This window comes from Balaenoptera acutorostrata, chromosome 10 (genome assembly GCF_949987535.1).
Source record: "Balaenoptera acutorostrata chromosome 10, mBalAcu1.1, whole genome shotgun sequence".
NCBI classification, from domain to species: domain Eukaryota; kingdom Metazoa; phylum Chordata; class Mammalia; order Artiodactyla; family Balaenopteridae; genus Balaenoptera; species Balaenoptera acutorostrata.
Window position 1 is genome coordinate 44,717,501 of NC_080073.1, and position 26,515 is coordinate 44,744,015.

Here is a 26,515-nt window from a genome sequence, read left to right on the forward strand (position 1 = left end):
GCACCCCAATGTTCACTGCAGCACTATTTACTATAGCCAGGTCATTGAAGCAACCTAAATGCCCATCAACAGACGAATGGATAAAGAAGATGTGGTACATATATACAATGGAATATTACTCAGCCATAAAAAGGAACAAAATTGGGTCATTTGTAGAGACGTGGATGGATCTGGAGACTGTCATACAGAGTGAAGTAAGTCGGAAAGAGAAAAACAAATATCGTATATTAACGCATATATGTGGAACCTAGAAAAATGGTACAGATGAACCGGTTTGCAGGGCAGAATTTGAGACACAGATGTAGAGAACAAACGTATGGACACCAAGGGGGGAAAGCCGTGCGGAGGTGGGGGTGGTGGTGTGCTGAATTGGGCGATTGGGATTGACATGTATACAGTGATGTGTATAAAACTGATGACTAATAAGAACCTGCTGTATAAAAAAATAAATAAAATAAAATTTAAAAATTAAAAAAATAATAATAAATAAAATAAAATAAAAAAGATGCTGCTCCTTGACCTGAGATCCAAGAGAAATTTATCTCATGGGTCCTTGTGGAGAGAATGCAGAATACGGCACCCTCCACAATAAACTGCTTCAAACGAACACACACTTTGGAGGCTGCTTCTCACAGTGTCACTCAGTGTGGACCAATGCATCGCTCTGGGGACAACTCAGTCGGGTCAGGTCTACGAGGGGCCAAAATACTCTGACCTCTGCTGGTCCGGGTTGCTCCAGGACTAAGTTGTAGGATCTGTAGAGGAGTGGATGGCTGCCTCCCCAGGCCCTGGCTCATGAGTGCTGTGCAGCTCTGAATTCAAAGGGATGCACCTGACAAGTGCCTGCAAGACCATGCATGTTGGGGGTAGTATGGCAACACCCCCACGCCCATGAACACTGAGGCACCTGACGGGTCCACCCACCTCAGAGGTGTGTCAAGAGAACGCTCCCAAGCAAGTCTTTAAATCTTCTCAAATTGTGTTTGAATTTCCTCCAGTACACAGACCAAAGGGTGACAGTACCCACCTCCCCATCCCCAATTCTTCACCATTGATTTTCATATCTTTTTAGGTGTGGAAACTTCCTTTAAATGAAAACATAAAGAGCCTCTATGAGACAAAGCTGCCGTCCCCCCATGCCTCTCACTCCCACCTCCACAGCAGCCTAAGCAAGTACAGATCATAACCTGCAAACAGTTTAGAGCAAGTATGACCAAATACCCCTCGAGAGCAGAAAAATCTTGAGTCAAGTATCTGTCAAGTGATTCCCCTTATTGGTGAGAATTGCTGGGTGCGCCCTCTAAGACAAGCCGGTTGCAGAGAACAGGTCTAGAAAACAATGAGACATTTGCTGTATAACAGTGTTTCTTAAACATTCTTGTGTCATAGGCCCTTTTGAGAACCTGATGAATTATTAAGTCTTCTCCCCAGTGGGGGAAGAAATGTGCATAAACACAAGCGCTCAAAGCTTTACATTTTTAAACAGGACTCTGTTGGATAGTAAGGATCATCCACCAAAAATATTGACTTTTGTTTTGCTATAGTTAACTTATAGCCCTACTTTGGGCAGATATCAAATAGAGGGGCTACCTGTCAGTTAAAGCCTTTACTTACTTGTGGCAGTAAAACCGTGTTCATTCCATGAGGCAAATGTTGAGCTCTCTATATGGCAGGGACTCGAACCCAGCCCACTCACAACAGATAGCAAGTCATTTGCAATGAAAAGAAGGGAATCTGGAACACCCCTCAGCCCCGCTACCCCAGCCCCTACCCTGAAGGTCATCATGTGATTGTTCAGGAGACTCTTCCTGCCCCTTCTGAGATTCTGACTCTCATGCCTGCATTATGGTCCAGGTTCTGAATCATCATCAAAATCCAAGGATCATGTAACTTAGTCTACACCCAATGCCAATCCAGAGTCAAAGAAAAAAACAAAGATGAAATCCACTGTTAATGCTGCTTCCTTCCTAAAGGATTTTTCCACAAAGTAATAGGCCAACTGTGGTCACTATGAAAATAATTCTGTCTTAAATGCCTGTTCCTCATGTAAATATTGACCTGAGAAGTCCAGGCTAATGATTTTCCAGATATTTTATACGGATTGCCATAATTCTAGGGAATAAATGGCTGCTGTTTCAACAAATGGCATAGTTAATTCTGCCAGATAGGAGATTATAAAGGGAAAACCGACTAGGGGCAGAGCCCATCCGTCAGAGGGATTTGGGTTCTGGGAGAGGGAGATGTGACCCAGATTTGATTAAGGTTTTGTTTATTTTGAAATCAATTTTATAATATGAAGGACTCAGAGAACAGCTTGGGATTCACACCAGGACAACTGACCTGTAATTATAAAAGCTAAAATTAAGGCTTCCAGATGACACCCAGGTGCTAAGTTCCCATAACCTCCTTCACCAAATTCATCCCCAAGATCCGGGCCCCATATCTGCCTTCTGTGCAGCTCCACTGACCCAACTCAGACCCTTCCAGGTAGAGGAGTTCTTCTTGAGGCAGGAAGATTATAATATTATAACATTAAATTTGATAAAATTCCAGGTTCCATCTTCCCATTTCCACCCTGTTAAGTTGACCAAGGATTTGATGTATATTTTGGTATGTATGACTGTTCTTTCTTTTTTTTTTAATTAATTAATTAATTTTATTATTTTTGGCTGTGTTGGGTCTTCGTTTCTGTGCGAGGGCTTTCTCTAGTTGTGGCGAGCGGGGGCCATTCTTCATCGCAGTGCGCAGGCCTCTCACTATCGCGGCCTCTCTTGTTGGCAGAGCACAGGCTCCAGACGCGCAGGCTCAGTAGTTGTGCCTCACGGGCCTAGCTGCTACGCGGCACGTGGGATCTTCCCAGACCAGGGCTCGAACCCATGTCCCCTGCATTGGCAGGCAGATTCTCAACCACTGCGCCACCAGGGAAGCCCCCGTATGACTGTTCTTATCACACCAGTTATTTTTTTTAAATGCCTTATTCACCAGAGTACAGCATGTGAATAAATCCAGTTTTAGGTTAACAGCAATACACTGGGAGAGGACAAACCTCTATCTTAAGGCACCAGAGACAGAACTTTTTCGAGTCCTCGGAAGAAACGGGTCAACAGTGGAGTCAGCCAGCCCCAAGGCTCATTCTGCTCTTCTTGGATTCGGGATAAATATGCCAAGGGATTTGCAAGTAAAACTATGTACATTTGTCATGTACAGTGCCTCTAGGGTTCGTTAACCTGTTGGGGCTTTTCTCTGAAGTTGACTAAAATGATATCTAAAAGCAAGCTGCAGAAATTCTGACTTTTTAGGTCAGGTTCAGTATCTTTCATCACAGGGGCTGGGGAGAGCCACCAGGACACCAGGATATATTCAATGAAGGCTGACATGTAACATCTGAGAGTAATTCTTTAGCAGGGCTCTTTTTAAAAAGATGGAGAAAACCCAGAGCCTCCCACCTCCCCCTCAAATGACCTGGCTGTTGAAAGCCAGGCTCTAGGAAAAAGTGTTGCTAGGACTGCGGTTGTTTAGCCTGGAAGACATTGACATTGCTCCCTTCAAATGTGTGGAGAATTTTGATGAGGATGATGATAAGGCTGAGTAGGAGAAAAATTGCTTTGAATTAAAGCAGGCAGGATTTCAAGGTCTATAAAGACAGACCACTAGGGCGACTGAAGGTAAGGACAGTCCTCTGAGACTGTGGCTCTGCTAACTGTTCTCCTTCCAAGGAGCATGGTTTAATTTGGAGCTTCTAGCCTCATCTTAGAATAATGCAAAGAGCTTGGCCTTCAGGGTCAGGCCATCTTCAGCTCAACCATGCACTAGCCACCTGACCTTGGACAGCCTACTCAACCTCAGTGTCTTTGTGGATACAGAGGGAACGACTGAGACCCTTGAAGGAGATTCCATGCGTGCCTCACCGAGGGCAGTGCTCACCCACATGGCTGTGTTCAGCCGCAAGAACTGTCCAGTTCTCACATACCCATTGCCTCCATTTATTTCCATCTCTATTTTTCTCAATCTTGAGAATTCACAGATTACTCAAGAATTTTTCAGAGGATATCTAGTTTGAGAACAGCTGCATTCAAATTTAAATACTATCAAGGTAAGAAATCTTTAGCACCACCAGAAGCATAAATGCAAACAAAGGAATGGCGATCCATGGCAGCACTCAGCTGTAAGGTGGTTGCCCTGGTAATCCAGAATGTGCCTTTTTTTTTTAGATTATCAGTGAAATGAAAACCAAAATTTAAAAATTAGTATAAAGAACTTGCAAACCACTGAGAATAGATTAGAAGTCTCTTGCTTAAGAAAATGTACTAGCTTATCTTAATGAGTATTCCATCATCAGGTGTTTAAAATTTTACATCTTTATTTAGCCAGAATCTCCATGTTCCACACACGAAGTGTGCAAAGAAAAGGCAACGTTTTGATCTTCCATAACCGCCTTAAATTTCCTCATCAGCCTCCGCATTCTGAAGAGCCGGGAATGTAAGCCAGGCAATCCAAGGAACACTTAGCCTCTTGCGATTTAATCAACTTTCCGTTTAAAACTGTATTTTTTTAAGTAAATAACCAGTCGTCCAACCCCTCCACTTTCTCTGCCTTCGCTGTCTTGGGGGTGGGGAGGAGGGCTTCTGGTGTCCTCTTAGAGCTGAGTGGTGTCCTCTGGGTCCCTGCAGGTCTCTCAGTGATGGGGCCCTGTTCATTAAGTCATCCCCCTCCTGCTCCCCGCCCAGCATCCCCCACCAGTGTCTAAGGCTCCCTCTCCTGTGTGCTCAGTCAGAACCCAGGATCTTTCCCTCAGGCCCCAGCTCGGCTCTCACTTTCATCCGCTTCCCACGAGGCTGTCCAGCCCCAGGGCAACTACCTCATTTCCACTGTAGGGAGCCACTGGGTGCTCACCTTCGAGCCACACCAAAGGTCTTCCATGAGCCAGCTTCTGGATGCCCTTGGGGCCACCCAGGAGCCTGGGAGACATTTGACAGATAAAGCTCAGTTCCTTAGGTGGATGCTTAACCCTCTGCAGTCTGACCCAGGCCTGTTTTCTCCATATCTCCAAGCTCCCCACTCTCTCTACTTCTGAGCCTTATTCCTCTAACTATACTGAGCAGTTTCATACACCCTGGGTCTTAGTGATCCTGCTGCTTCCTCATCAAGAATGCTTGTCCACATGTCTACATATTAAAATGGTCCTCATCTCTCAAGAACCTGCTCAGAGACCATTCTTCCCATGGAGCTGCCCCAAGTCCTCAGACCAAGGGACTCCTCCTTCTCAGGCATAATGGGGGCATTACTCACCTCTCACAAGGCCCTCATCATGATTCTTACTCAGGGCCAGAAAAAAAAAATTATTTCCAAGGGACCCTTTTTCTTTTATCAATCCAGTGATTTTTTTTCATTTCTGTCATCTGTCTCCTTCTAATCACTTTTATATAGACAGCTCCCTTTAGCATTTGTCCAATTACAACTGTATCAAGCAAATTTGGTGCACAAACATCATAAAGAATCTGCCACACATCTTTTTATCAGAACAGGATGGTCTAGATTCTTGTTGCAAAATATGTGTGATGAAGCCCTTCTTGTTGAATGACTAACTGAATGAAAATACCATCTTTTCTCTTATCCTGATAAATACGTTGTTTACTCATCGATTCTTGGGTTGAGAAAATTTACCTAGGACACTGTCATCTGAAGATTCTTAGTCTGAGAGTTTACTTATACAATCAATTCCATCATCATTGTTAGAGTCTGGGGAGCTGCTCTTCTCTTTAACTTCATCTTCTGAGTCATCTAATTGTGAAATGTTCTCTGTTTTGTTCCTTTGCCATTATGAAAAATTTTGAATTCTCAACCATGAGAATTCAACCATGAGCTAAAAGCAGACTCAAAATGGTGATGATTTATTTTGATGTTGAATCATCCTTCTAGGTAATTCCATTCTTCTGTTTCATTATTCTAGTCTCTTTTTAGCATAATTGGAAATATTTGGTGAGTAATGATGAAAGATAATTCCCAGGATGATGAAACAGCAAAATATTTCAAAAGATAAGGAAAATGAGATCATAGAAATCCCTTCATGTGTCTTAGATTTATAAAAGCCTCCAAAGAACCCAGGTAGTAATTGCAAAATAGAATGAGTTTTATTTACAAAATTAGTACATTTTCTCTTTGTTCGTTGGGAGTCCTTCAAGAAAGAATAAAAGCCATGAAATACCAAGCCTTATAAATCGATAGAACAACTTAAAGAGGAAACTCAAAAACTAATACTGGGAAGATTGGTTCAGGATGGTGGAGTAGAAGGACGTGCACTCACTCCCTCTTGTGAGAGCACCAGAATCACAACTAACTGCTGAACAATTATCGACAGGAAGACACTGAAACTCACCAAAAAACATACCCCACATCCAAAGACAAAGGAGAAGATGCAAAGAGATGGTAGGAGGGGCACAATCACAATACAATCAAATCCCATAACTGCTGCGTGGGTGACTCACAAACTGGAGAACAATTATACCACAGAAGTCCTCCCACTGGAGTGAAGGTTCTGAGCCCCACGTCAGGCTTCCCAACCTGGGGGTCTGACAACAGAAGGAGGAATTCCCAGAGAATCAGACTTTGAACACTAGCAGGATTTGATTGCAGGACTTCGACAGGACTGGGGGAAACAGAGACTCCACTCTTGAAGGGCACACACAAAGTTGTGTGTGCATCAGGACCCAGGGGGAAGGAGCAGTGACCCCACAGGAGAATGAACCAGACCTACCTGCTAGTGTTGGAGGGTCTCCTGCAGAGCTGGGGGGAGGCTGTGGCTCACTGCGGGGACAGGGACACTGGCAGTGGAAGTTCTGGGAAGTACTCCTTGGCATGAGCCCTCCTGGAGTCTGCCATTAACCCCACCAAAGAGCCTGCAGGCTCCAGTACTGGGTCGCCTCAGTCCAAACAACCAACGGGAGGGAAGTCAGCCGCACCCATCAGCAGACAAGCGGATTAAAGTTTTACTGAGCTCTGCCCACCAGAGCAACACCCAGCTCTACCCACCACCAGTCCCTCCCATCAGGAAGCTTGCACAAGCCTCTTAGATAGCCTCATCCACCAGAGGGCAGACAACAGAAGCAAGAAGAACTACAATCCTGCAGCCTGTGGAACAAAAATGACATCACAGAAAGAGAGACAAAATGAAAAGGCAGAGGGCTATGCACCAGATGAAGGAACAAGATAAAACCTCAGAAAAACAACTAAATGAAGTGGAGATAGGCAACCTTCCAGAAAAAGAATTCAGAATAATGATAGTGAAGATAATCCAGGACCTCGAAAGAAGAATGGAGGCAAAGATCAAGAAGATGCAAGAAATGTTTAACAAAGACCTAGAAGAATTAAAGAACAAACAAACAGAGATGAACAATACAATAACTGAAATGAAAACTACACTAGAAGGAATCAATAGCAGAATAACTGGGGCAGAAGAATGGATAAGTGACCTGGAAGACAGAATGTGGGAATTCACTGCCATGGAACAGAATAAAGAAAAAAGAATGAAAAGAAATGAAGTCAGCCTAAGAGACCTCTGGGACAACATTAAATGCACCAACATTCGCATTATAGGGGTCCCAGAAGGAGAAGAGAGAGAGAATGGACTCAAGAAAATATTTGAAGAGATTATAGTTGAAAACTTCCCTAACATGGGAAAGGAAATAGCCACCCAAATCCAGGAAGTGAAGAGAGTCCCAAGCAGGATAAACCCAAAGAGAAACACGCCAAGACACATAGTAATTGAAATTGACAAAATTTAAAGACAAAGAAAAATTATTAAAAGCAACAAGGGAAAAACGAAAAATAACATACAAGGGAACTCCCATAAGGTTAACAGCTGATTTCTCAGCAGACACTCTACAAGCCAGAGGGAGCAGCATGATGTATTTAAAGTGATGAAAGGGAAGAACCTACAACCAAGATTACTCTACCCGGTAAGAATCTCATTCAGATTTGATGGAGAAATGAAAACCTTTACAGACAAGCAAAAGCTAAGAGAATTCAGCACCACCAAACCAGCTCTACAACAAATGCTAAAGGAACTTCTCTAAGTGGGAAACACAAGAGAAGAAAAGGACCTACAAAAACAAACCCAAAACAATTAAGAAAATGGTCATAGGAACATATATATCAATAATTACCTTAAATGTGAATGGATTAAATGCTCCAACCAAAAGACACAGGCTCACTGAATGGATATGAAAACAAGACCCATATATACGCTGTCTACAAGAGACTCACTTCAGACCTAGGGACACATACAGACTGAAAGTGAGGGGATGGAAAAAGATATTCCATGCAAATGGAAACAAAAGAAAGCTGGAGTAGCAATACTCATATCAGATAAAGTAGACTTTAAAATAAAGAATGTTACATGAGACAAGGAAGGACACTACATAATGATCAAGGGATCAATCCAAGAAGAAGATATAACAATTATAAATATATATGCACCCAACATGGGAGCACCTCAATACATAAGGCAAATGCTAACAGCTATAAAAGAAGAAATTGACAGTAACACAACAATAATAGTGGGGGACTTTAACACCTCACTTACACCAATGGACAGATCATCAGACAGAAAATTAATAAGGAAACACAAGCTTTAAATGACACAATAGATCAGATAGATTTAATTGATATTCATAGGACATTCCATCCAAAAACAGCAGGCTACACTTTCTTCTCAAGTGGGCATGGAACATTCTCCAGGATAGACCACATCTTGGGTCACAAATCAAGCCTCAGTAAATTTAAGAAAATTGAAATCATATAAAGCATCTTTTCCGACCACAACGCTATGAGATTAGAAATCAATTACAGGGGAAAAAAATGTAAAAAACACAAACACATGGAGGCTAAAGAATACATTACTAAATAACCAAGAGATCACTGAAGAAATCAAAGAGGAAATCAAAAAATACCTAGAGACAAATGACAACAAAACATGACGATCCAAAACCTATGGGATGCAGCAAAAGCAGTTCTAAGAGGGAAGTTTATAGCAATACAATCCTACCTCAAGAAACAAGTAAAGTCTCAAATAAACAATCTAACCTTACACCTAAAGGAACTAGAGAAAGAAGAACAAACAAAACCCAAAGTTAGCAGAAGGAAAGAAATCATAAAGATCAGAGCAGAAATAAATGAAATAGAAACAAAGAAAACAATAGCAAAGATCAATAAAACTAAAAGCTGGTTCTTTGAGAAGATAAACAAAATTGATAAACCTTTAGCCAGACTCATCATGTAAAAGAGGAAGAGGACTCAAATCAATAAAATTAGAAATGAAAAATGAGAAGTTACAAAGGACACCTCAGAAATACAAAGCATCCTAAGAGACTACTACAAGCAACTCTATGCCAATAAAATGGACAACCTGGAAGAAATGGACAAATTCTTACAAAGGTATAACCTTCCAAGACTGAACCAGCAAGAAATAGAAAATATGAACAGACCAATCACAAGAAATGAAATTGAAACTGATTAAAAACCTTCCAACAAACAAAAGTCCAGGACCAGATGGCTTCACAGGTCAATTCTATCAAACATTTAGAGAAGAGTTGACACCCATCATTCTCAAACTCTTCCATAAAATTGCAGAGGAAGGAACACTCCCAAACTCATTCTACGAGGCCATCATCACCCTGATACCAAAACCGGACAAAGATACTACAAAAAAAAAAAATTACAGACTAATATCACTGATGAATATAGATGCAAAACTACTCAACAAAATACTAGGAAAAAGAATCCACACATTAAAAGAATCATACACCATGATCAAGCGGGATTTATCCCAGGGATGCAAGGATTCTTCAATATATGCAAATCAATTAACAAAGTAAAGAATAAAAACCATATGATCATCTCAATAGATGCAGAAAAAGCTTTTGACAAAATTCAACACCCATTTATGAGAAAAACTCTCCAGAAAGTAGGCACAGAGGGAACCTACCTCAACATAATAAAGGCCATATATGACAAACCCACAGCAAACATCATTCTCAATGGTGAAAAACTGAAAGCATTTCAGGAATAAGACAAGGATGTCCATTCTCTCCACTATTATTCAACATAGTTTTGGACGTCCCAGCCATGGCAATCAAAAAAGAAAGGGCTTCCCTGGTGGCGCAGTGGTTGAGAATCTGCCTGCTAATGCAGGAGACACGGGTTCGAGCCCTGGTCTGGGAAGATCCCACATGCCACGGAGTGGCTGGGCCCGTGAGCCACAGCTGCTGAGCCTGCGCGTCTGGAGCCTGTGCCCCGCAACGGGAGGGGCCGCGATAGTGAAAGGCCCGCGCACCGCGATGAGGAGCGGTCCCCGCACCGCGATGAAGAGTGGCCCCCACTTGCCGCAACTGGAGAAAGCCCTCGCACGAACCGAAGACCCAGCACAGCCAAAAATAAAAATAAATAAATTAAAAAAAAAAAGAAAAAGAAATAAAAGGAATACAAATTGGAAAAGAGGAAGTAAAAATGTCACTGTTTGCAGATGACATGATGCTATACATAGAAAATCCTAAAGATGCCACCAGAAAACTAGTAGAACTAATCAATGCATTTGGTAAGGTTGCAGGATACAAAATTAATGCACAGAAATCTCTTGCATCCCTATACACTAACAACAAAAGATCAGAAAGAGAAATTAAGGAAACAATCCCATTTACCATCACATCAAAAAGAATAAAATACCTAGGAATAAACCTACCTAAGGAGGCAAAAGACCTGTCCTCAGAAAACTATAAGACACTGATGAAAGAAATCAAAGATGAAACAAACAGATGGAGAGATATACCATGTTCTTGGGTTGGAAGAATCAGTATTGTGAAAATGACTATATTACCCAAAGCAATCTACAGATTCAATGCAATCCCTATCAAATTACCAATGGTATTTTTTACAGAATAGAACAAAAATACTTTTAATTTGTATGGAGACACGAAAGACCCCGAATAGCCAAAACAATCTTGAGGGAAAAAAACAGAGCTGGAGGAATCAGACTCCCTGACTTCAGACTATACTACAAAGCTACAATAATCAAGACAATATGGTACTGGCACAAAAACAGAAATATAGATCAATGGAACAAGATAGAAAGCCCAGAGATAAACCCACGCACCTATGGTCAACTAATCTATGACAAAGGAGGTGAGGATATACAATGGAGAAAAGACAGTCTCTTCAATAAGTGGTGCTCAGAAAACTGGACAGGTACATGTAAAAGAATGAAATTAGAACACTCCCTAACACCATACACAAAAATAAACTCAAAATGGATTAAAGACCTAAATGTAAGACCGGACACTATAAAACTCCTAGAGGAAGACATAGGAAGAACACTCTTTGACATAAATCACAGCAAGATCTTTTTTGACCCACCTCCTAGAGTAATGAAAATAAAAACAAAAATAAACAAATGGGACCTAATGAAACTTCAAAGCTTTTGCACAGCAAAGGAAACTATAAACAAGACAAAAAGACAACCCTCAGAATGGGAGAAAATATTTGCAAACGAATCAACGGACAAAAGATTAATCTCCAAAATATATAAACAGCTCATGCAGCTCAATATTAAAAAAACAAGCAGCCCAATCAAAAAATGGGCAGAAGACCTAAATAGACATTTCTCCAAAGAAGACATACAGATGGCCCAAAAGCACATGAAAAGCTGCTCAACGTCACTAATTATTAGAGAAATGCAAATCAAAACTACAATGAGGTATCACCTCACACTGGTTAGAATGGGCATCATCAGAAAATCTACAAACAAAAAATGCTGGAGAGGGTGTGGAGAAAAGGGAACCCTCTTGCACTGTTTGTGGTGATGTAAATTGATACAGCCACTATGGAGAACAGTATGGAGGATCCTTAAAAAACTAAAACTAGAATTACCTTATGACCCAGCAATCCCACTACTGGGCATATACCCTGAGAAAACCATAATTCAAAAAGACACATGCACCCCAATGTTCATTGCAGCTCTATTTCCAATAGCCAGGACATGGAAGCAACCTAAATGCCCACTGACAGGCGAATGGATAAAGAAGATGTGGTACATATATACAATGGAATATTACTCAGTAGTAAAAAGGAACGAAATTGGGTCATTTGTAAAGATGTGGATGGACCGAGAGACTGTCATACAGAGTGAAGTAAGTCAGAAAGAGAAAAACAAATATTGTATATTAACGCATATATGTGGAATCTAGAAAAATGGTACAGGTCAACCGGTTTGCAGGGCAGAAAGAGAGACACAGATGTAGAGAAAAAATGTATGGACACCAAGGGGGGAAAGCGGGGGGTGGGGGGTGGGATGAATTGCGAGATTGGGATTTACATATATACACTAATATGTATAACATAGATAACTAATAAGAACCTGCTTTAAGCACAGGGAGATCAGCTCGGTGCTTTGTGACCACCTAGAGGGGTGGGATAGGGAGAGTGGGAGGGAGATGCAAGAGGGAGGAGATATGGGGTATATGTATATGTATAGCTGATTCATTTTGTTATAAAGCAGAAACTAACACACCATTGTTAACCAATTATCCTCCAGTAAAGACGTAAAAAAAAAAGGAACCTACTGTATAAAAAATTAAATAAAATAAAATTCAAAAAATACCACAAATTAGGTCCAGTGGACCCTAATGGTACTTTGAGGGTTATCTTGCTAAGATTCCATATATATCTGTCTAATATAAGGTGAAAAATAGAGTGAGAGTTAGAATGTCATGTCTTCCTGGACTTCCCCAGGCCTGGCCAGGGCTCTACTCATAGAGGGAGCTTCGGAGATAGTAGGAGCCAGAGATGTAATTGTGTAATTATCAAGGGAATGGCACATAGTATTCCTTATGTATGCGCAAGGACCTTGCACCATCTCAAAATCTGCGATTTGCCTAGAATACCATTCTTTCCTCTCTCCCTTTTAGCTGGGTAACTGCTACACTTTGAATCTCCACTCAAACACCACCTCCACAAGCAAGCTTTCCCTGAGCCCCAGCCCTGCCATCCGGTGCCCCTTAGAGGGCTGTCAGAGCCTCCCTCCCCACCCACTGCTTCTGTGCACTTGTCAGGGTTTTAGTGTCTCCTCCACTAGGGGGCGGGCGGGGGTTTGCTCAGCTTTGCATCCTCAGCACCAGCACAGTGCTGACCCTAGTGGGCACTCGGTAAGTATTTTGCAAATGAAAAACACTGAAGTCACTTTTCTGAGTACAGGTGCTCACCTGCCAAATTTTTAACAAAGTGTTAAGATGCATGTGTTTGAAGAAGTAAAAATAATAAGTCCATCCATAGGGAAAGCAGATCAGGTAAGAGCTTCATTTTCCTGGATTGTCCTTTACTCAGGGATTATTGGGAACAACAAGCAACATGACTGTAGCAGAAGAGTCTTCAGCTCATGATTCTGGCTTTCATTTAGGTGTCGGGTGATTTATCAAAGACTGACATCTGCAATGAGGCTCAGCACCCACAGGCCAGCACAGACGCTGCAGAAGAGAAACGGACAAACAGGCTGTACGAGTTGGCAATGAAAATGAGTGAGAAGGAAACTTCCTCTGGGGAGGATCAGGAGTCCGAGCCCAAGACAGAGTCTGAGAACCAGAAGGAAAGTCTGTCCTCTGAAGACAACAGCCAGAGTGTCCAGGAAGAGCTGAAGAAGGTAAGCTCTGTGAAACCACCTGCAGACGGCTTGGTTTCTGCAGCTGGGGTGTGGAGGAAGGGTCTGCATTTGTGCAGAGATGTGCTGGGACCCCAAAGAGCACTCTCTAAAATGCCCATCCCTATGCACTTGGGAGAGCCCAAGAAAACTCTGCTTGATTAACGCTGAGTTATTCAATCAGGAAAATAGCACCGCGTGTCCTTGGAAGTCTCCCAAGACCTCTCATCTCCTATTCTTCATCAAGACAGCCCTTACATTTCAAGTCTATAATGTAGTACCCATGGTCTCTCTCATTGGTAAAGAACTGTGTTATTTCCTGCCCCACCCTCTCCCAAAGGAATGTTTCCTGTGGATTGAGAACATCTAGCCAATCCTCTTTTAGCCAATGATGACGCTTCATTTCATAGTATAAAGTCTTTGTGTTGAAAGTGGCCTTCTGGATCATTTATCTCTGCAGTTTTCAGATTTTGGCTTGTTTGACTTAGCCAGAAGGCTTTCTCAAACAAACCTTATATGGAATTCCATTGCTTTAAACAGATAAAAGCACTGCTGCTCTGAGGGTCCCCAAAGCTCCAACCACCTGATCTTCAGTCCCACCGTCCTCCCTTCCTTCCCCCAAGCTGGCCACTGAGTTCCAAGGGACATTGTGTGAAAAGCACAGAAAATAGACCCTGCCTCTGGCAGAAAGCCTTTCTGCCCACTGTCCTCCAGCACGTGCCTGGGTTCCCACTACAGCTCCATCAAGTACGTTCACACTAGACTTGGCCCCCTGGTCAGGATATCCCTGCTGCCTCCAGTGGAAGGGGAAGAAGCTAGCATTTGTTCAGTGTCTCCTACATGCCTGGTGCTTTGCACATGTTAGTTCATTTAATATAAAACCTTTGAGGCAGACACAGACCCATGTTGCAGATGAGGAAACTGAGGCTAGTCACAAAGGTACTTACCCAAGGCCCACAGATAGTAAGTTTCAGAGCTGAGGCTGCATCACAAACCTGCTTGGCATCAAATCACAGGCTCCTTCCTTTACAACAAGTTGCCTCTTCTGGAACTCAGATAAGGTCTTATCTGGTAACATCTAGACTTTGTACCTAGGATCAATTTTTTCCCTATTCTGAGAGTAGGCTATCTAAGCTAACAGGCTGCTGGTAACCCACGTGCATGGTGAATGAGCCCCCTTCATCTGCTCAACAGCCAAGCTGGGGTACTGTGCAGGAGCCTGGCCAACCCAGGAATGACCACAGGTGGTCCAGAGCAGGCCCCAAGGGAAGTGGGGACCATCCTCCATGGCTGAGGCCCTGAACCTTCCAACACCTCAGACTCTGCCTTGCATTCATTCCCATCCCGGCCTCCATAACCGTTGAATCCTCACTCATAAACCTGCCGGGTCCTTTGCCTGGGGATGGCGCACACCTCTTTCCCCCAGCATGTCTGTGGGTGGAGAGCAGATCTTGGCCTTCACAGGCAGCCCTTCCCCGGGATACAGGCTCCGACCCATTGCCTCTTCAATGGTTATGGGCTCTGATCCTCTCTGTTACTTGAACCAATGGCCCATTACCGTCACATTTGTCTGCTAGAGCTGAGAGCCAGACGGTAACTGAAGAATATCACATTATTTCTTACAGCGGCTCCACATCCTACTGGCTTTGCTGCCTGGTGGTCCCAAGGCACCAAAAGCTCATGCTGTACCAGCGGCACGCCAGGCTGGGATGAGCCACGCGCACCCGCCCCTCATCAGCCTGCAGGCCTCACCTTCTGGAGGCACAGCCATCCGTCTGTACTGTGCTCTTCTGGGCAGAATGTGAACAGGGAAAGGCGGAAAATCCTGGGTGCTTGGCCAAGCCCTCCATCCTGCCCCCATCCTGCCCTGCACCCTCGCTGAGCAGGAAATTAGGGGAGGTGCTTTTATTCAAACTCCCCAATGTGTCAGTTTCTCCAAGTTTAAGTCCTTCCCACCGCCGACCATGAATCAATGGATTAAAACCCAGATAGCAAACAAAAAGAGGTAATCAATATATCTTTCTCCATCAGGCAAGGCTACTCTGATTAAAGGAAAACAGAAATATACATTCATCTATGGAAGATTATTTAGAAGCAGAAGGGTATAGAGATAGGCTTCAGGATTAGACTGACTGTGAAACACATCCATGCAGTTTGCAAACTTTGGACTTTGGTTCTAAGCCAAGGCCATTTCTTGCCTGCTTCCTACACCCCGCCCCCTAGCTGCCTTCCTTGGCCCCTCCAATCCTTTCTCTACTCAGCAGCTGGAGCTAGCTGCCCTGCGGCCCTTGAACTTGCTCCCAGCATGTCGACAAGCCCAAGTCTGGCTTGTTTTTATATCGATCCCTAAAAACCAGTCTAGGGCTTCATTGTTGATTGGACAAACACATGTTGGCCTTGTCTGTAAAATGGGGATAATCATACCCCCTTATAGAGTTGGGAGGACTGAATTATGCAGCATAGAGGTAGCACACAGCCAGAGCCCAGCAAATATTAACAACCTCACAGCCCCTTTAACAACCTCAAGGAAAAGAAACTTCACTGTCGTGAAATAATGCCCCTGTGTTAGCACTGAGGGAACAGCTTAGTGCCTATGTCCCGTCCACACGTGCAGTGTCAAGCCAGAGGTCTGTAGCCACGTTAGGTGCTTCACCATGCTCTGAAGAATGTAACGGGGAAAATACCACGTCAGAACCTCCCAGGTTCCCATCTTCGGGATCAGAGTAACTATGACTTCCCTTGTAATCCGACCACAACTAGTTTGTCCAGCACTCACACATGTACACACACACGCCATGGTTGGGGAGCAGATCTGGGCTAAAGAAACTGTTCCAGAAGCTGTTCATGCTTGCCTTATCTCTTTACCGTGCTACTGCACACTGGCCCAAGGTCCATCTGCCTGGGGGCTCCCGACACAGCAGGAGCTCCTCTTCCTGTGCAGAAGGCAGGCTGGGAGTGAGAGAATAACACTCCCTTCCCCAGGAGCAGCCCTAACCAGTGACTGATGTGAAGAGTGTAAATACTCCACTCCTTTGCCTCCATTGGGGTGGTGACCCACAGCGTGTGTGCTACCCATTGATGCCCCGAGTTCCCCAGCAGATTTGGCTCTGGGCACCCGCAGTGAGGACCAGCTGGATCAGGCTGCCTTCTCTTCCCTGCCTTGCCCCACCCCCTCCTCCACTGGTTCCTGGGATCACTTCCCAAATAAACTCCATGCACTCGAATCCCTGTCTCAGGGTCTGCTTCTAGGGAAACCAGACTAAGACAGTAACCAAACAGCAAAACACGCAGAGTCCCCGGTTCACAAACACTCACTGCAGTATTTGTGACTAAGCAGTGGAGAAATCCAAATGCCTAACTGGCTGCTAATGGCCTCTGCCTGACCACGAGGATCCCTTACACAGAGAGAGTTTTATCCAGACTTCACCATCCCTCCTGCCTCTATCGCAGGTTCTTCTCTCTGGGAGCCAAAGCAGAGGAATGTGCGTATTCCCATAGACACAGGGACATCAGTGGCAGTTCAGTGTCCTTGGTATGACAACCCATGTAGGAATTAGGGCTTCACAATCTTGTCCAGCAGAAGAAGAACCATTTTAGAAACACGCTGTTTCTTGATGGGAGTCAGCCCTTTGCTGTAGGCAGACTTGTCCCTACAGTTGACTCACTTTGGCTGGGTGTTGGGGGCCCAATGATGATTCAAGGATGGTCACTGCCATCTGAATTTTAACTATCTGAAGAACCAGCTTGTAAAACTTGGGGCCAGTCCAGAAACCTGGATTCCTAGAGGGCCATGTTTTTAATTGAAGTCACTTTGGTTCCATTGAACCTCATGGTCAACCTTCCAAACCTTGGGATCCTTCAAGCCCGGGAATAAGCACTTGCTTCCCCTCTGCCACTGGGCCGGTGGCTGTGCCAATGGTTATGGAAGAAAGACCTGACTGAAGTGGTTCCTAGAACCATCTGCCCCTGGATATGCAGGTGCTGCATTCCTGAGAGAAGAACGCAAAGAAAGGTCAAGAACTCCTGGCCTGACTTTGGAGACTACATGCAGGGGCTGAATCTCCCATAAAACCCTATCTCCCCAAGCTTAGAGCAGTGATCCCCAAGGTCCCTGCTCGCTCCAAAATCCCATGGTTCTAGACATGTAAGGCATTAAATAGGTTTTTGTTTCCTGATATTAGTATCATTTTTGACACTATTTATATGACAAAAGATGTCCTATATGTCAAGCTTTTGGAACATGAGTGTTTGTTGAAGGCCCATATTAGTGAATTCTTGCATTATAGTCAAATTTGTACATGCAATGTCCTGAAAGCAGTGTCTTTGTTTATTAATTATCACAAGTAGCTGAATCATTGTGTTTTAGTTTCACAAGGGAGTCACAGACCAGCAGATATCTCCCATATTCATAGTTTCATGGAATAATTCTCCTCAAAGTACTGAGACTTCCCTAAAGTAATAAATGTCTTTCTCCTCAAATAAGAGACAGATTTGTGCATCTTCACACAGCTGCTCCCCATTTACTAGCATCAAGTCATATAGAAACACAGTACTGGTCAATGGATAAGCAGACAGATTGTTGTCTGAGAAAACCCAGAGCTGTGGGTTTCTGCAATTTAATGTGCTTGTGAAAAACTTTTTGTCAATATCACAGTGTTAACATAAAATCAAGTATTGTCCACGTGTGTCTCACCCTTGTAAAATGACTCACGATCCACATGAGGATTCAGTGTCTTTCACCCCAGGTAGTATCTTATTTGAGAAGCATGTCTCCATCTTCAGTTGGCGCCCCATTTATATCTTACAAGCTACACTGATCTCAGTAGGCCTTATGCCTGTTGCCTCTTCTAACTTTCTATTTAACTGCTGCGCTAGGAAAAAAGAGAAGCTTTAGCTGTCCATGTCGAGCTACAGCTCTTATCCACAGCGCTTGAACAGGTGAGGTTTCATTTCACTCCTGTTGTCACTGGCGTCACTCATTCCCACACTTGTGTCCTGTGTGTTTGGGGGAGGGGCCTGCACGGCTGGGAAGAGAGTTCTGGGTTCTCTCCTGGATCACGAGGGCTTCAACAGAACATCTTCTTCTCTAGGCAAAAGGTGAACTGAGCCCTCGAGAATTAATATACTCATAATGCTAATAGATAAAAAGGCAGTCTACATAAGCAGACAATTCACCAAAAACAAAAACAAAAAAAGAAGAATGTAAATGACCAATAAGCATATGAAAAAATATTCAACTTTAATTGTATCTCAGCTGTATTCAATACAACACCTAGCCCAGAACTTGGCATATGGTTTGCACAGTCATTTTTTCCATTCAACAAAAGCACATTGAGGCACTGGGAAGACAGCCATGAACAGGGCAAAGTTTATCATTTGTTCACACAAGCAATAAAAATGCAAATTGAAATAATGAAATGCCACTTTGCCTAACAAATTGGATGGTTAAAAAGAACGATAATCAATGTTGGTAAGAGTTCAGGGAAGTAGGCCGTCTAATACCCACAAAGTAGCACATATTAGCACACTGGTGTTAACTCTAAGCAATCAAAGTGTGCCTACCCTTTGATCCAGCAAATAAGCTTTCAATCATTTATCCTAAGGAATAATTGGACAAGCAGCCAAGGGTATATCACAATGCAGTTCATCAAGTGTTATATTTTTATACTAGGAAAACTTTGAAACAACCTAAGTGTCCAACAATAAGGAACTCTTGGGGAAATGGAGGGGATGAGGTCCAGAAAACAGATGGGGCATTGGCATAGGAATGGCAAAGACAGAATAGTCCAGATACAAGTAAGTGGGTAAATTTGATGTTTAGGAAGATGAAGAGAGTTTGTTTTATGTTCTATGCTTCACCCCCCTCCGCCCCTCTGTTACCCAACCAAACTTGGGTCTGCTCGCCTGGGCACAGTAAAGCCAATCTACTGACACTGGGTTGTGGTGAAAGAAAATGTAGTGTTTATTGCAGGGCACCAAGCAAGATTGGGGATGGCTAATGCTCAAGAGGCTGGAACTCCTGATGGCTTTCACGGAAAGGTTTTTAAAGATAGGATGAGTGAGAGGGTTGAAGGGCACATGATCAGCTTGTGTACATTATTCTGATTGGTTGGTAGTGAGGTAATGGGGAGTCAACATCATCAACCTTCTGGTTCCAACCTGTCTGGGGCCTGCCTACATGCTGGTGGTCAGCATGCAGTTAATGTTTTCCACCTGCGGGGGTTTCAGTATTTGCAAAACAGCTCAAAGGATATGGCTCAGAATGTTATCTTATAGCCCTTGAGAGGAACTAAAGGTATTTGACTTTGTTTAATGGCTAAACTATTATTATTTTGTCTTGCTTGACTGTTTTCCTTTGTTTCTGCATTTTCTCACTTCTAAATTTATTAAATTTATTCTTTGGAACTCGGGGATGGCCTAGGAGGCTAAAGTCTTTCTACAAACAAGAGGCAGGCAGAGGACATGGGGGCAGGGGGTGGTCTGTCCTGGAAAGGCCCCATAACGTCCTGCTTGGTTACATCTCTAGCTTTCTGAACTAGAAGGCAAGTTTGCCTTCTGAAAGTGAGGGGATAGTGAAATTTGAGTGTCAGGATTGTGGAGCGGGTTTGAAATAGCTATTGCATAGAATGAGAGAAAAACGTGTGGAGAAATATAAAGGATCCCCAGGGTAAGGTCAGAGATCACAAACATTTACCTGAGATAAAAAGAGCCTGTAAAAGAATACAGCAACTATGCACACTACTATATATAAAATAGATAAAAGACCTATGGTATAGCACAGGGAACTATATTCAATATCTTATAATAACCTATAAGGGAATAGAATCTGAAAAGAATATATAGATAGATACATAAAACTGAATCGCTTTGCTGTACACCTGAAACTAGCATAACATCGTAAATCAACTTCAATTAAAAAAAAAAAAAGAAAAAAAAAAGAAAAGAATACAGCAACTTTGAATGCAAATAAATGCAAAATAAAAATTCATTCTATTCAAAGAAAAGGTCTAGTAGTAGCAGGTCTATTCATGAATCCATATCATTCGGCACAATTACACAATACAGCTCAATAGGTTCTGGGATTTACATTAGAACTCCCCATTTCATAACTAAAATACATAGATGAATCTCAAGCCAGACTGGAGGAGTGGGGAGATAAAATGGAAATTAATTCCAACCATAATAGGAACAAAAAAATGTGAAATTAAAGCTTAACAAGAAAACTGCAGATCTTTAAGAAACCTACCAGTTTTGCTGGTAGGAAAAACAGTGTAAAGAATTCTTCCAAAATGAGGGTAGACATTTACTGTAATTTAAATCAAAATCTGAACCAGAAGTTTTTTTAACTTTTCAAAAGGATTCAAAAAATCACCTGATAAAGTCAAGAATAACTTAGAAATGCTTAGAAAAAATAAAAGAAATGAAGAGGACCTATCTATTAAGATAGTACATCATGTTTTAAAGGCAGAGTAATTAAATTTGTGAGATATTGATAAAGGATGCAATGAAATATTCCAGAAGTATGCCCTAGAATATACTTAATTTAACTCACAATTGATCTCATAATTACCACCCACCTCTCACCCCTCGTTGGGAAGAGATCATTTTTTAATAAATGTGTTGAGACGTATGTGCACTTGTTCTTTTGGGGGAAGGGATGTGGCAAGAGAGGAAGGTCCTTAATGTTCTCTCCAACAAAGGAATGAATGGCTCCCCAAGGTTTGCAGGGCCAGCAATACATACAGGAGACAATAAGGAAAAGATGCCAACTTCCCATGAGAGGTAGTGGCACAAGTTCTGGAGTTTGAATCCTTGTTCAATCCTTGTTACAAATAATTGTTGAACTATTCTAAGAGCTGTAATACAGTAGGAACCAGAGAGAAAAGGTCCCTGCTCTCGTGGAATTTACCAACTGTTGGGGGCAACAGCTGATAAGTATGTAAACACATACAGGGGAAGAGGTTCTTAGTGATCAGTGCTAAGGAGATTCAGCAGGATACTCATGGATGGAGTTGGAAGGAGTATGAGTCATGGATGGTCCAGACTTTTCTGACCACCTCTGTTTTCCACTGAAACCCGAAAGACACAAAGGGAAAAGTCAGGCAAAGATCTAAAGGAAGGGCTTTCCAGGCAGAGAAAAACATGCAAGGCCTTAAGGTGGAAATGACCTTGACAAGTTCAAGGAACGGCTTAAAGGGCTAGGGTAGCTGGGGCAATGTGGCCAAGGGGAGAGGGCTTGGAGAAGTGAGAGAGGGAGGGGCCAGAGCAAGCCAGCGGTGTGGGCCATGCAGAGAACTTTGGCTTCTATTCTGTGTGAGATGGGAAGCACTTGGAAAGGTTTCAGCAGAGACATAACAAGGAGGGCCTTACATTTATCAAGATCACCCTGGTTGCCATGTGCTACCTCCTTTCCAAACATTTATCAAGATCACCCTGGTTGCCATGTGCTACCTCCTTTCCAAGTGAACGTGGAAGGTGGTTTCCTATGTCATTGGGCTACTACAGAGCTGAGCACGTACCCTGGCAGAGCCCTGGTTACCGCCAACAGTGGGGAAGTGTGTCCAGTGAGTATCAGGAAATAATTTTCTGAGGAACAGCCAGTATGCGAAAGCAAAAGAGATTGACAACCATGATCACCTCCTCTGCCAGGACAGGAAGTCCTGCCTGCCCTACACCTGCCCGGGCAGGTTTGGTCAAAGGCAGTGGCCCCAGCATTCCCCTCCTCTCTCACCGTCACCAGGTCCTGGAGTGGCCTTGCTCAGGTGCCTACATCAAACAACAGGGACTCCACCAAGGAAAGGAAAGAAAATGACCATGGAGAAACATACAGACCACTGGGTTTAATTCTGGAACTAAACTAAATGTGCAAATAGCACATTTAAAAAAATTCATTTCGGGCTTCCCTGGTGGCGCAGTGGTTAAGAATCCGCCTGCCAATGCAGGGGACACGGGTTCATTCCCTGGTCCGGGAAGATCCCACATGCTGCGGAGCAACTGAGCCCATGCACCACAGCTACTGAGCCCACACGCTGCAACTACTGAAGCCCGTGCCCCCTAGAGCCCATGCTCCACAACAGGAGAAGCCACCGCAGTGAGAAGCCTGCGCACCTCAACAAAGAGTAGCCCCCGCTTGCCGCAACTAGAGAAAGCGCACATGCAGCAACGAAGACCCAACTCAGCCAAAAATAAAATAAATGAAATAAATTTTTTAAAAAATTCATTTCAATTATCACAATTTTAAAAAATCTTATTTCTTTCATAGGTGGCTTTGACCATCAAAATCTAAATGATCTAAGAACCCAAACATTCCTAGAGGTCCATTCTCTGATCTCCATTACATTTCATGTTTCAATTTATTACATATGCTAATTTATTAGGTTCATGCTCCAATTTCTTTCCATAATTCTGTGCCACCTTCTTTCAAGTCAGTCGTTGCGGACGTGAGTCTGTTCGTGGAGAATGTATTTTGACGGGTTGTAGAGGCTTCGCCGGAGCGCCTTATGTTTCATGAGAACTGAAACATATTTGCATTGAATTTTTCTAGCAGATTTCTGTCAACTATTTAGGAGGACATATGGAGTTTCTTTTCTTACCTTTGAGAAGGAAAAAAGTACATGAAATCAGGGCATTTGGACAAATTTCCTTGCTTGCTCTGGCAGTTTGATAGAAGCATTTCACAAAGCCAAGGTAGCATCTGTAATGTGGGACAGAAAAGTAATGAGCGGGCTGTGAAGTCTGGATCACACTTAGAGCAGATTTCCTCAGCGACCACATTCTTGTTCACTCTGATTGTTTTGGGCGGGTGCATCTCAGGTAGGCTCAGTAAGGCTCAGAACAGGAGCAGGTCGCTTGGGAGATCTCAAGCTCTGTTGTGTGGCTTGGTCATTGGTGTACAAATCAACGAGCTTGTTCTGATTGATGTCACTTGGTGGAGGCTACAGGCCCTTCTCTCGCTGATCTGTTGTTCATGGATCTGATTATTCAGTTAGATTCTGTTCTTCCATCACTTTCTGCAGTCCATTGGGTCCCAGGAATTATGCAGGTGGAGGAGGTGATGTGGCAGGTGGGAAGGAGTGTGGACCTTGAAGACCAAAGTCTCTGAGTTCAAATCTCAGCTGTGCATCTTCTTCCTTGAGCCACAGTTTCTTCGTCTCTCAAGATGGGATGAAAACAGCCACCACGTCAGGTTGTGATGAGGGTTACACGAAATCACGAGAAGCCTGGGGTCAGACCCGGCATAGGAAGGACGCACATTAACACTGAGCTGGCTTCCTTCCTTCCTCTCTTCCTCCCTAAAGGGCTCTCTCAGGAGCAAGGTGTCCCAGGAGAGAAGGTGAGGCCCCGTACACATTTTACGCAACTTGAGCATTGAAAGACTTTTCTCCTCTGCCTGTAATTCCTGCATGGGAGCCAACATGTCTTTAGAAGACTCTGTTAAAGTTCTTTCTGTTTCCTGTGCTTGCAGACTGACCCCAAAGTCACACATTAACGGAACCTGCTTGCCCCTCTGCAGGTCCACAGCCTGTGGCTCCCAGTGCAGGGCAGGACCTGTTTTCTGCTACCTGGGTCTTCCTGCCCTTCTCCTGTCTCTGATCTCTGAGGACAGAGACCCAGGCTTACTCACTTTGCATCCCCTGCAGGGCCCAGTGCAGTGCCGGACATAGAGCAGATGCTTCCTGAAGGCTTGAATTAAATTAGTGATGATGGGAAATAGTAGATGATGTTTGAGGGCCTGGCTTGTTCGGTTGCCCAGCTAGGCAATGGCATACCTTATTTTTATTGCCTATCAGTATGTACGGTTCAGTATGCTCCCTACTGGGAAACGGAGGGTCCTGCGTGCGTGCGTGCGTGCGTGCCTGTCTGAGTGTCAGTGTCAGGTTGTTTACTGTCATTTCTCAGGACAAACCATTCTGTATTCTGATATTGTGTCTTCCATTTTTGGTGTTAAGGTATCCCTTCTTTATGACATTATGGTGAAGCCGGACAGTAGTAGACCATGGTGGCTTTTTTTTTTTAATATTCTTACTTAGCAAGAGAAAAAAACTGGGAAACAGCAGCAAAGTTTAACTTTTTTTTTTTTTTGGTTAAAAAATAGTAAAAAGCATCCTTCAAAACACCAAGTAGTCAAGGAAAGTTGTTTCAAGAACACAGTACAGGACTTCCCTGGTGGTGCAGTGGTTAAGAATCCGCCTGCCAACGCAGGGGACACAGGTTCGATCCCTGGTCCAGAAAGATCCCACATGCCGCGGAGCAACTGAGCTCATGCTAGCCATAGCTACTGAGCCCACACGCTGCAACTACTGAAGCCCGTGCCCCCTAGAGCCCGTGCTCCGCAACAAGAGAAGCCACCACAATAAGAAGCCTGCGCACCACAACGAAGAGTAGCCCCCGCTCGCCGCAACTAGAGAAAGCCCGCATGCAGCAACGAAGACCCAACACGGCCAAAAAGAAAAAAAAAAAAAAAAATAGAACACAGTACATAATAAAAGGTGTCTAAGCTACTGGCCATCACCAGTAATGTGCCCATCTTGAGCCAGCAGGGCAGGTGGGAGAGTTTTGAGGACAGGTGGACAGCTCTGGACCCAAACACTGTGGACACTTGGCATATGCTGACTAATTTCATCTTCTCAACAACCCCTTGAGCTAGATGGTGTTACCTCCATTTCATAGCTGAGGCTCAGAGAGATTAAGTTATTTCCCCAAAATCTACACAGAGTAACCTGAATTTCCCAAGCCTCATGATCTGGTGTGTACAATGAGGAGGACACCTTAGCATCCGTCCCCACTAGGAAACCACAAGACCAGAGCATCCACCCACCCCCACCGTCTCCCTCCATTATCTGGGGGAATCTAGGGGAAAGATCTCCCACATGTTCACAACCAGCCCTCTTATAGGGGCCTGCTCAGGGCCTTCACCAGGCGGCTGCTGCCCAGATCCACCCTAGGAACCAGCCCTGCCCAGGTGCCTTGTCCATAGAGGCTCCAGATCAGCAAGACCAGGGCCAATTTATGACTTTTGTGGGCCCAAGCACTTTTGCCTTTGTGGACCCTTTCCTCCACAAAAAACCATTTAAAATCATATTTTACAATTGTGTTGGTATAAAGATTAATATTATGTATTAAAACATGTGCCTGGACCTAATAGTTCATTTTTCCTTATGATTTTAAAAGAAATTAAGACATTTTCATGGACCCCCTAAAAGAATGGTGGGCCCTAGGCTCCACGCCTGCTGAGCCCGATGGGTAAGGAGGCCCTTTGCAAGACCCTGCTGATGTGGCAGTCCCCTCGCCACTGCCCTCCCTGCTTCATAGATTGACCCATGGACCTCAAAGCATACTGCCTGCTTCTAAATCTCACAAAAACCCTAATGTCAACGTCCCTTCAGCGTCTATCTGTTTAGGTCTTATTATAGGTGTCAGAACAATCCCCGAGGTGGAACTGGGAAATTCCCTCTTCTGCCCCAGAAACCTGTACACATCATTTAATCCTCAAAGCTTTATCCCACATTGTATCAGGTTCTGTCATATCAAGACTTATATCAAGTCACATAAATAGATACCCCAGGCCTCTGTCACAGCCCCGGTTCATCACACATAGCCAGATACTGAATCTGTTTTGGCACCGCTGAGACTGGCAGACACATGTGCACGCACATGCCCAAGGGTAGAGAGGGGTCTGGGATCAGGCCTCTGTTATTCCACTGTGTTCTCTTCCTATTAAGCCAGGCAGCTAATGAGCCCCTGCTGCTCACATGTTCACAAGCTTGAGCCATTCTGGTAAGCAGCAGTCCCGCTTATTCCAGCTTGAAATGAGTTTGCATTTCTTTGTCCAAC

At 43.7% G+C, this 26,515-nt stretch overlaps 1 protein-coding gene across 2 annotated transcripts in view; it reads left to right on the plus strand.

Moving 5' to 3' along the window:
- The window catches only part of MYRIP (myosin VIIA and Rab interacting protein), a 224,014-nt gene that overhangs the window by 172,981 nt on the left and 24,518 nt on the right, over nucleotides 1-26,515 (plus strand). For both annotated transcript variants that reach the window (XM_057555467.1, XM_057555468.1), the window contains one exon: nucleotides 13,445-13,684. In XM_057555467.1, the coding sequence (XP_057411450.1) occupies nucleotides 13,445-13,684 (240 nt within the window). The remainder of the gene's footprint in view (nucleotides 1-13,444; nucleotides 13,685-26,515) is intronic.